This window comes from Rousettus aegyptiacus, unplaced genomic scaffold (assembly GCF_014176215.1).
Source record: "Rousettus aegyptiacus isolate mRouAeg1 unplaced genomic scaffold, mRouAeg1.p scaffold_m13_p_4, whole genome shotgun sequence".
Taxonomy (NCBI): domain Eukaryota; kingdom Metazoa; phylum Chordata; class Mammalia; order Chiroptera; family Pteropodidae; genus Rousettus; species Rousettus aegyptiacus.
The window spans coordinates 30,575,372-30,587,627 of NW_023416307.1; the positions used below are offsets into that span (position 1 = coordinate 30,575,372).

General features: G+C 34.2%; 1 protein-coding gene across 2 annotated transcripts in view; it reads left to right on the forward strand.

The window, feature by feature from the left end:
• Positions 1-11,864, forward strand: part of PRKCI (protein kinase C iota) — a 64,309-nt gene extending 52,445 nt beyond the window's left edge. The window contains exons 13-18 of one of the 2 annotated variants that reach the window (XM_016127531.2): positions 899-986; positions 1,944-2,069; positions 3,190-3,269; positions 4,764-4,853; positions 5,222-5,337; positions 8,998-9,350. In XM_016127531.2, coding sequence (XP_015983017.1) covers positions 899-986; positions 1,944-2,069; positions 3,190-3,269; positions 4,764-4,853; positions 5,222-5,337; positions 8,998-9,085 — 588 coding nt within the window. In that variant the 3' untranslated portion in view covers positions 9,086-9,350. Of the gene's footprint in view, positions 1-898; positions 987-1,943; positions 2,070-3,189; positions 3,270-4,763; positions 4,854-5,221; positions 5,338-8,997 lie in introns of both variants that reach the window. The other variant, XM_036219501.1, reaches the window with a different exon arrangement.
• Positions 11,865-12,256: the final 392 nt, after the last annotated feature.

A 12,256-nucleotide genomic window follows, 5' to 3' on the forward strand; every position in this document is an offset into this window, starting at 1 on the left:
AAAACATTTATTTATTATGGTTCTGGAGTCCGGGAAGTCCAGGATTAAAGTGCCAACAGATCCACCGTCTGGCAAAGACCCTCTTCATGGTATGCAGACGGTTGTCTTCTTGTTGTATCTTCACATGGCAGGGAGAAGAGAGGGCAAGCGCTCTTCTTATAAGGACACTAATCCCATCATGGAGGCTTCAAACTCATGACTTAATTACCTTCCAGAGGCCCCCCTCCCAGTGGTATCACATTAGGATTTCAGCATATGAACTTGGGCACACAAACATTCATTCCATTTCAGGAATTGTGAAATTCTAATAATTTTGTCTGTTTTTACTCTTTGTATTTTGAGGCCATGTTGTTATGTACATACAAATTTGTTATAACTTTTTGGTGACTGTTGCATTTGTTATTGTGTAGCTTGTCTATTTATGCATATTAGTGTGTTTTGCCTTAATTTTCTCCATCCTATAGCTAGTAAAATACAAAATCAAAAAACATGTGCCTTAAGAACAGCAACTAGCAGGGAAACATCATAATGCCAGCTGTGGTTGTGTTAGGTGGGCTTTAAAGTGCTTCTTTATAAAATGTGATTCCTTTTACTCATATAATTTAAATTTTTCTATTAAATTTTTACTTGTATATAAAATTTTTAATGCAATTTTTATCTAATTGAAGTGACTCTTTGCCAACAACTAATGACGACAGCTTTTCTTTAAGCTTTTTAGTGGCAGTCCATGATTTTAATAAAAAAGGCAACTGTGTTAGTGATATTTTATTTAAACTTAATAAGTTACCTACAGATGCTGAGCTTATATAATAGATAAAAGAGGTGACTTTAAAACAGAATTTTGGATCTTATTATTTATTTCCTTTTTTCTTCTTCTTTTTTTAAAAAAAAATAAAAGGAAGGATTACGGCCAGGAGATACAACCAGCACTTTCTGTGGTACTCCCAATTACATCGCTCCTGAAATTTTAAGAGGAGAAGATTATGGTAATAAATTAGTAGGTGGTATTTTAGTTACATGCTAGAACGGTGGTTAAGTGTGGTGCAAATTGCATTATAGTACACTGTAGTATTTCAATACTGACCTTATTAATTTAAAATTTCTTGATCTCCTTGAACCCTACATGAAAACCCCAGACTCTGCAATGAAAGACAGTGGATCCTAGGCAATATCTAGAGTTATATATTTGCATAATATTTTATTAACGACAGCACTAAAGAGCACTAGGCACTATTCTAAGCAGTTTACAAGTATTATTAAGTTAATCCTCTAAATAATTCTGTGAGGTAAGCACAGACGATAAAACTAATGTATAGGAAGTTTAAATAATTTCCTCAAGGTTATACAGCTAGAAAAAGGCAGAGTAGGGATTTAAAACTTCAGCCATGTAACCCTAGAGTCATGAACTTCTAGAAGATTGTTCAGATTTCCTGGAATATTTCCCCCAGGAATCTTTAAAGATAGTGGAGAGATTGTCAGGAACCAGAGGATATGTCTATCTTAAGAAAATGTTTTAATACTTGGGTTCTGGCCTTCTGATTTCAGCAGATGTAAAGGATGTACTTTTGGTAGCTACTCATAATCTGATTCCAAGATTCTTCAGGGGTCTTTAATGAGCTAGCAGAAGATTAAGTTTTAGACCAAGGAAGGTTATTCACAAATGAAATTTAATTATATCCCCAACACAAAACAGTAGATACAGGCCATGAGTATGAAATTATAGATTTATTTTCATATTTTTTTTCATATTTTTTATATTTTTAAAGTTATCTTTTAGGGACCTCCCTTTGTTGATAAATGAAATATTCCTATAATCCTCAATGCCTACCATGATAGTTATGTATTTAGAGTTTACTTTTTCATTATGTAATAAAACGAATCAGATTACTGACTTTCAAGAATTAAGATTGGATAATTTTTACTTTAAAATTTCTTTTTTGAAGGATTCAGTGTTGACTGGTGGGCTCTTGGAGTACTAATGTTTGAGATGATGGCAGGAAGGTCTCCATTTGATATTGTTGGGAGCTCTGATAACCCTGATCAAAACACAGAAGATTATCTCTTCCAAGGTAATTTGCAGTATTTTACACAGATTCTCTGTAAATAATGTATTCTAGGGCATGAACGAGGGTGGCACAAGTTATTGCTTTGAGTAAGAAAGAGGAAAATAATCCGGACAATGTACATCATAATATGTGAGGCTTTAATTGTTTGGAATACATTCTTTCTACCTCAGTAGTCTTCAGTCCCATTTGCCAGTTACCTTTTCATTTTCAAAAACATAACAGATTCCTTTGGATCGTGTGTCACAAACAGATTGGAAGAAGGAATCCTGTGGCTAGGGGGGACATGGACCCAAAACTGAGTGCTTAAGTTCAAGAACAATATGGGGAAAAAATAGAGTACCAAGAAGAGGGATTGAAAGGCAGGCGGGGGGAAGCCCCACAATTGGGAATACAAACAATTGAACAGAACAGGAACAAGCCGATAAGCACAGGACTCCCAACACATAATCCAAAGAAGTGTGAAGACTGCCTTAAAATTCTGCATTTAATAATTAAGGCCATCCCATCCCAGGAAATGAATTTTATATAATAGGAAATTCAGATGAACATGAAATATGTGGAAGGATGTTCAACCTCACTACTAATTAGGGGTATGCACATTAAAACATTAATGAACTACTATTTCATATCCATCCATTTAGCACAAATTTTGAAGTTGATAATACCAGTGCTAGTGAGGATGTGTAGCAACTGGAACTCTCATAGACTGCTGGTGATAGTGAAAGTTGAGAAAACATCTTTGGAGAATAATTTGGCAGTATCCAATAAAATCTAATCTAGTAATATGTGCTATATATACATTTTTCAGATATTAATTCATTTAAACCTGATAACAACCCTATGAAGCAGCTGTTATTTTTATTCCAGTTTTACAGACGAAGAAACTAAGGTCCAATAAGGTAGTCAAAGAATAAAACATATGCATATAAATGGTAAAAAACCATGTATAGGTTAGAGGCTATTTCTGAGAAGGAAAGAGAGGAATGGGACTGGGAAAGTACATGAGATAGATGCTTAAATAGTGTTTTTTCCTGCTAAAATGCCTTAAATATCTCATAATAAAAATATAAAGATTAAAGCCATGTAAACGTTAAATATAATGCCATTAATTTTATCTTTCCAGTTATTTTGGAAAAACAAATTCGCATACCACGTTCTCTGTCTGTAAAAGCTGCAAGTGTCCTGAAGAGTTTTCTCAACAAGGTATAAATAGTGTATAAAAATCTTTAGTGGTTTAGCTCTATATGAATTAAACTGGTAAGTAGGTTCACACAATGTAAAATTCCAGAATAGCAGAGGATGTAGTTAAATCTGGGATTTGTCTCTTCACCAGAGTGATTTCACATTAGATCCTGAGATGAGTTGTCCTTTCCGTTTTGCCAATATAATATACTCCCAGCTACGTATTATGTATGGTGTTTTTAACGTAAATGACATATACCTTGTACTTAATTAGGGAAAAATTGCCTCTTGGGGGATAGTTTCAATTATACTTTCAGTTGTAATATTGAATTTTCTTTGGATTATTATTCATAGACCCTCTTTATTTATTGAGCAATTGGGGCAATAGTGTTCTCTACAAATTCTCATGTCTGTTCTCTACAAATTCTCAGGTTTTTATGTAGGTACTATTACATAGGCATGATTAACTAAATCATTGGCCATTGGTGATTGAACTCAATTTCCAGCCCCTCTGAAATTGGAGCTCAAAGTTCCAACCTCTTCATCACATAGTTGTTTACTCTGGCAACCAGCCTCCATTGTCAAGTATCTCTAGAGGCCCACCAAGAGTCACCTTATTAGCATAAACTTAGGTATGATCGGAAGGGATTTGTTGTGAGTTACAAATGACACTTCCATCACTCAGGAAATTACAAGGGTTTTAGAAGCTCTGTGTCAGGAACCTGACCAGGTATATATATATACTTCTTATTGTAGCACAATGATCTTGGCAATCATAAATCTTATTTTAAATAAGATTTTTTAAAATAAATGGTAGTTTAGAATGTAGGTCATTGTGCATTATCTTCTAAGATAAATAAGATAATGATGAATTTTAATGAGATAAGAAATTGAAACTTAAATGAGTACTTCATATGAGGAAAGACTTTAACTGGAAACCTAAGCTTTAACACAGTGAAGAATGAAGGTGAAAGGTGTTAATATGCAAAACAAATTGCCTTTTATTAGAAAGAAAAATGGGAACATGTTCTCACTCAGTAATGAATAAGCCAAGGCTTTTTACAAGTTGCATTCACCTTCTCAGTCCAATGATTCAGATAATGGTTGTGTCATTATTGTACACAGATTACGGATTGTTGCCATAATTAAGGGTTTTTTAATTAAGCTAAAAAACTTGTGAAGTTTGGGGGTTTGCATATTTCGACTGTCACCGTAACCCATGTCAAAGAAATAGCTGGATGTCACTCATTTTCCTCCCATTTTTTTTTAGCAAGGACTGGTGACATAGCTTCATTTTCAGTACATGATAACTAGAGAAGGAGCCATGAGGAAATCGTAACATGTCATAAGCTTCAGATACTCATTTGCATCTAGTGTTGTACCTTCTAGAAATGAAAGGTAGACCATTATGATTTCAGATATAAAGGTGTAACAGACACAAAACACAGGTCACAAAGGTGATGTATTCTATTACATGATATTCACCCAATTTTGAAACATTTCTTTGCACTGTAGGACCCAAAGGAACGATTAGGTTGTCATCCTCAAACAGGATTTGCTGATATTCAGGGACACCCATTCTTCCGAAATGTTGATTGGGATATGGTATGTAAATTTTGATTGTTTGCTATATTAGATTGCATTATTACCTTGGGCCAAATTTATTGTCTTAAAAGAATATTGGAAAACTAGTATATCGCAGATTAAATTATTTAAAATCGTTCTCTAAAGTGCTTTTAAAAAGCTTTTAACACAGCTCCGAACATTAATTTAGTGGAGCAAGTTGTGATATTATTGATACCTGCATCGATGTTCAGATTTATAAATCATTTTCATCATTATGAGTGTTGTAGAACCTTGCCTAGGGACTCACTTTAATAAGACTTGGAAACATCTGACAGCAGATGAGAAATGTGGAGGTGGAATTTTTCTAAGAATACAGGCTTGAGCTGTCATCCAATATGTCTTTCTAGATGGAGCAAAAGCAGGTGGTACCTCCTTTTAAACCAAATATTTCTGGGGAATTTGGTTTGGACAACTTTGATTCTCAGTTTACTAATGAACCTGTCCAGCTCACTCCAGATGATGAGTAAGTAATTCTATAGACCGAAATATTTTTAAAGTTCTTTGAAAGTCCCATTTTTAATGGCTATGCAATGTTTTATTATCATATTTACTATAATTTATCTAAAAATTCAGTTACAGGATGTTTGAACCTATTATACTGTTATAAATTATAACAATAACTGCCGTTTTCTATTTTACTTTACATGCGTTATCTCTGATTCTCACAACAACCTTGTAAACCTAGTTATTATCATCTTCGGTTTACAGATGAAGAAACCCAGGCTCAGAGAGATTAAGTAAAGTTACGTAGCTGTCAGGTGACAGAGCCAGGATTCAGACCCAAATCTGAGTGACCAAGGCCTGTGCTCTTCCCACTGTGTTGCAGTTTTCCATTCTGATGATGACCAGGTGTCTTGAGTTCCTGCAGATTAAGATAGACTCCTAGAAATGGAATTAGGTTAAAGGGTATGAAATTTTAGAGCTCTTGATATGTATTGCCAAATTGCTTTTTTAAAAGATTGCATCAGCTTATCAAGTCCAGCCATCAGTGATATGACATATTTTTTGTGTTTATATTACATCTTTTTAAAACATGGTTTAGGATAACTTGGGAATATTTTGATCATTTACATGTCTTTGCAGATTCATTCTCTCATCTCAAGGAGGCCCTTACTGCTTGGCAGTCATTTGCATCTTATTAATTCTTATCCCATTCCTCATAGCAGCTGTTCTAAACTGTCTCAACATTTTAGAAGCCTTCATTCCTACCCCTGCCTCCATCACTCTTAATGGATTAACCTTGCCTTAACTTGACTGCAAGAATTGAGAATACCTTGGTGTGAGCTCTCTCCCTTTCAGCTGTCACCAGACCGCCTTGCATCTCAAAATTGATCTGTCTTCTCAAACTTTTTCTTTTTCCCTATTCTTGGAAGGCTATCCCTCTTTTACAATGGGTGCCCTCTGTTTTCCCAGACCTGTTTCCTTATTTTCCTCCAGGATTTCATTTTGTCAGTTGCCTCCATTAAAACACCTTTAATTTCTCATTTTCACTTTTTTTCCCTCTGCTTATAAACATGCTCAAATATGTTTCCCTCCCCCTGAATCTTAGCCCTTCTTTGAAGCACCATTTTTATCTCATTTTCTTTTCATCTTCAAGCTTTTTCAAAGGCAGCTAATAGATGGTCATGGTAAAGGAAAAATAAATAAGCAGTATCTTTTACCAAATGCCTTCAGAGTAGTCAACGTTGATTATAGTCAACATCGATTATGTTGTACTTTCTTACTGCCAGCACTTTAACCTCTTACAGCACTTTAACCTCAACGTAACCTGCTCTTTCAGCTTTGAAGGTTGAATGACTTCTTAATTTCTAAATATTAAGGTATTTTTTTGATCAGTTCCCATCTCCCAAGATATCTATAAAGCATTTGGCACTCACGGCCTTCCTTTGGTTGTCACTGTCTATCCTGGTTCTACTTCATCTCGGTGACCATTTGTCATCTTTTTTTGTCCTGTCCCCTTGAGACTAGAATGTACTGTGGTTCTGTTCATGACAGCCTTTTCTTTGCTATATGCACGTTGTACTTTGGAGATTTCAGCCAGCCCTGTCGCATAGATACCAGTTACTTAAATGACTCCCAGCTTAATTGACAAATAATTATTGAGCAAAAGGTGCTCCACTAAGTACTAGACATTCAAAGATGATCAAAACATAGGCCCATCTTCAAAAAAGCTTACTGCTTTCTAGAAGAGAGAGATGTATACAGAATCATTATTTTGGACAGCACCATGTATCAGAAAGAGCACTAGATTTAATCAAAAGATAGATTTGAATCCAGACACCACCTTTTACTAGCTAGATAACCTGGGTGTGAATTACATAATTTCTCTGAGGCTATTTCTTCTTGTATTGCCTAACTCACGAAGTTGTTGTGAAGAATAAATGAGTGATGGTTTCTAAAGGACCTAGCTCCCACCCTGATGTCTGTTTTGAGCCGCATTTCCATCTCTTGTCAGACAGCATCTCCCCTAGCTCATCAGATAAGCTCCTCAAACATATTAAGTCTGAAATCAAAGTAAGTCCCTTTCATGGTCTCTCTTTCTGTTGTTCTCAATCAGTTCCTTGTTCTTATTCATCTTTTTCTGCTCATTGCACCAGCATGTATTCCTGTATTCAGATTTCAAGTATCAATGATTGTTGACTCTTTCTTTTCCTTAACTAGAAAATATCTTCGGCTGCCAAGTCTATGTCTGTTTTTCCTTTACTTCATCATTTGCATCAGATCCTTCTTTTCCATTTGCATCGCCATAAGCTCAGTTTAGACCTTTTCCAAATCAGACCTACAATATTATACCATCCTCCTAATTGGGCTCCTTCTTAACTTTGCAACCCATTCTATACATCTCATGAAGTACCACTCCAGTTCTTTAAATACTTAAATCAGAAACCTTTAGTAACTCCTGCATTGCCTAGAAGATAAAATCTAACCTCTTGGCTACCATTTAAGGCCTCCCACCATCTGTTCCAGCCTAACTTAATAGCCATATTTCTCACTATATGTTAACACAAATGCTGTGTTCTGATCAGTCTCAGTTACTCAGCATTCCCTGATAGTGTGCTGTTAACCTTTGCTCGTGCTATTTCCTCTGTATTCTTCCTTCATTGCATCTGTTGAAACTTTCCCCATCTTTTAAAGCTATCTCAAATGCAACCTGATCTTTGATGGATTGAGGTAAATCTCCTTAGTGTAAACATCACTGGATTCTTTGAGTTAGCCATTACCTTCCTTCCAGCATCGTCTGCCACTTAACACCCTTCTTCTCTTCCTGTGCTCCAAATCTAGTAAATGTCCTGTATTTCCCCAGACCTAGCATAGTCTTTCATCATTCTATTCAGTAAGTGTTTGTGGAATGAATGCTGCCTTTTTTGATTTCTAGAAGTCACCCTTTTCTTCAGAACTGTGGTTAGAACATGACTTAGCTTGTCCTGTCTGAAACTTAACAGATACTGCTTTCTCTTGTAGCTTTCTTTTTTGTACGAGGTACCTTCCCTCCTTGAACAAGGGCACTATACCTATGTAACTGTGCTCTGCACTATGGTGTTTATGTTTGAGTGTTAAAATATTTAATAGTACTACTCACTGATCACGTTTGAAATAGAAGCCCAATATAATAGAGCGTCCACCTCTCCACGCCCTGCGACCCACTACTCTGTGGTGGTCGCTCCTTATTCCAGGTGTCTCAGTGTTCTTACTTATTCCTTTTGCCTTTTCCTTTTGGTTAACTTCTTCTGGGATTCTCTTCACCATATTCCATCTGGCCTTTGAAGTGACTACTAAATTGAATACTAGTTCAGACCTGGCTGTTTACCTATAGTTATGGATGTTGTTCAGGTCAATAGTTAAAATTAACAAGAATTGTGACAACTTGCACCTCTTTTATTCTCAGTCTTCAGTTTTAGACTACCTTTTAGTATAAACTTATTCACTTATTAGTCTTTTTTGATTTTTGGTACTCATGAATCTTCTAGATAATATTTTGGGATTAATCTAAAAACTCGTAAAATATTTTTTCCATAAGATATATAAATTAGCCTTATTATTTGTGTCTTAACCTTATTTTACAACTTAAATAAAAAAATTGATGAAATCTTAATTATGAAAATTAATTTACTTTTTTCAACAGTGATATCGTAAGGAAGATTGATCAGTCTGAATTTGAAGGTTTTGAATATATCAATCCTCTTTTGATGTCAGCAGAAGAATGCGTCTGATCCTCATTTCTCAACTGTGCATTTTGTTTTTGTTGCCATTTAATGCATGGAAAAGTCATTACCAGCCTGGAGCCAATGAACTGTTTTATATTTGCCACCTACAGAAAAACACTTGAGTATCTTCTGTTGTTGACTGTAAGAATCAACTATTACATCTAAGTTTAATTATGAAAAAAAATTGAGACTATTTCCAGGTAATCATGTCAAAATTTAGTTATACTGATAATCTAGCAGGCTACTGATTAGTAACGAAGTTGTCCTTTTTTCCTGAAGGAAATACCACTCCTTTTAAAAAGAGTATCTGTTGCATTAAGGCATATGGTGGGATTATATCATAAGCCTCCCATGATTTTTATCATTCTTCTGTAAGTCATTAAAGTGGTTAATTTTGGGAAAAAGATTAATTCAAAGTACAGCAACCTGTTATATTACCTGTTAGTTTCTGAATTCTTTCTGTTTAAAAATTCAGCTGTAAATTTTATCATTGCTTTGAATAATTAAATTATTGATTTTTAAGGCAACAATAATTAAATTGAATGATAATAAAAGGTATTGCTTGCTTAGAATTGGGGAATACAGATCTTTCCTGAGGAAAATAATAGACATTTTCTTAAGATTTCAAATCATTAGCTATTTTAAAAAAATTGATACAAGTGATTTCTTTAATATATTAAGGGGTTAGCTTTTAATCTTGTCCCTTTAGCCAGAACTTTAACTGGAATGTTAATACATGTTGTTCAGAGGATCCAGGATGCAGTTGAATGGAAAATTACTGAGTATATAGAAAGGAAAACATAGAAATTTAAAATAGATACAAAAAATTTCAATGGTCATATTTATGTCTTATTGAAGAATAAATCTCACAGTTGCTTTCTGTGATTTGATTTAAATAATAAGGAAACACTCACCTGATACCAAACTTGTAAATACATTCCACCTGTCAGGCAGAGGCAGAATGTATATGATTTTTACCTTATGATTTAGTATACAGGAAAAGAACTTATCTTCTAAACAATGTGTTAACCATGATTATTCTTCCCCCAGACCATACTACCCATATTTTTGGACACTTTATGGCATCGTCAGTGAAATCCAAGAAAAATAATAAACATGAATAAACATTCAGGACATACACATACATACATACTCACATACATCACAATTCTAACTCCTTAAGTGAGTTTTTGTTAAGTAGGTAACACACGTAATACAGAGTAGAATACATTTCAGGGGCAAAGTTCTTCAAATTATTTTTATTCGTGTTAGTGTTTAGCAATGTATCATTTAAAGCACCAGTCCCAGACCTTTTTGGCACCAGGGACCTGTGCTCCTATGAGAATCTAATGCCTGACCTCTGAGGTGGAGCTGAGGCGGTGATGCTAGCACTGGGGGGCTGCTGCCAACACTGATGAAGCTTCGCTCGCTCGCCTGCCGCTCACTTCCTGCTGAGTGGCCAGGTTCCTTATAGGCCACGGACTGGGGGTTGGAGCCCCTGAAAAGGGATACCAGTGATAGCATCCTTCTGTGGTTTAAGTATTCTTTTTATGAAAAGGGATTTAAAAAGTAACTATAATCATCTAAATTACTTATAATTGCCCAATCTTAGTACAATTTAATTTTGGGGAGAGCTATCTAGTCTTAAACTTAGAATGATTTAAAATTTGTAGGCATTTAATTAATTAACTTTGGGGGGGGATGCTACATTTCATTAGAAATGTAATTTTTTCCAAAGTTTCTGACCATGTATACTCTCTTTTCATTAATAACTAAGTCTAAAAGCAATGAAAACTTCAAAGGAAAAATGTTGATATACATTCACATGTTTATTTTAGAGGTATATATGTTTCTTTTAATACCTGAAACTTATTTTAAAACAAAAAGCAGTATTCACTTCAAACCATAAACTTAGAGAAAATTCTGATATCTTAGGTCAGTAATATGTTTATGATCTTGCTTTTAAGTGGTGCTGTTTCCCCTATGATATTAGTTCTAAAATTTTAGGACGTGGAATAATCACCAAGGAAGTTTAAAATGCACATTACTGTTTCTACCTTAGAATTCTGTTAGGTCTCTGAATGAACTACATTCTGAGAAACATTTTTTATGAGTTATTCTTTTATTTTGTCCTGTAGTTAAATATTAGAAAAGATTATTCATGCTAAAACATTTTGAGAAGAGGTAGGCAGTGAATTACATATCAATAATTTTAAATAAATGTTGAACAAATAACTTCTTCAAATTAGATCTCTTCTCAAAAAAAATCCATCAGTGTTCTATCAATAATGTTACAAATGATGAGCATTTTTCTATGATTAAGTTTTAAACACTATACATGGTAGTCTTTTGTTTTTAAATCTTTTTTTTTTAACTAGTAAGATTCACTGTGTATATTTTATGTAATTGCATTACAAATATGTTTTTAATTATGTTCTGTTTTTTGTAGTTTTTAAGTGCCATGTCAATTCTTTTTATATTATACAGAAGTTCTCTCAAAATACTCATCAGGAGAATAAGGCAGTTGATAGTCAGAATGGTTGGAATTGTGATGTTCTAAGAAAAAAATTTATTTTGTATAAGCATGTGGTCCGATCATTTGCTGTATATGCAGCCTTAATTGAATAGCAAGTATTTTACTTTGTACATTTACTTTTTAAATTTTGTTTTGACTTTTGTCATGTAGAGTATTGCCTTGGTCATCATAATGTAATCTGTATTGGTGTACTTTTTTTTTTTTTTTTTTACTTTAAAATCTTTAAATAAAATGTTTAATACCCATTAAGATTGGAATGTATTTAATATGTAGCACCAGAAATTTGTCGAAGGTGTATCAAAATTTGTTTAAAAAGGAAAATGAGAATTTTAGAGTTGGGAATTTTGCTGTATGTAAAACAGCATTCTGGTAGTACTGATGCCATATTGTAGACTGGAACTCATAAAATAATTTAGTATACTTATAAAATTTGCCCTTTTATGCATCTCTTCTGTTGGTAAACAAATTATTGAAAGATCAGCTGAACATAGAACATTTTAACTTTTACAACTGAAGCAAATTTCAACTATCAGCAGATTATTCCCAAATTGTGTTCTACAGTGATCTAAAGTTTAGAACTCCTTTCTCACTTCTAGCTAATGTCCATATATAAACAAGTGTGAGCCTGGTGTCCCACATCT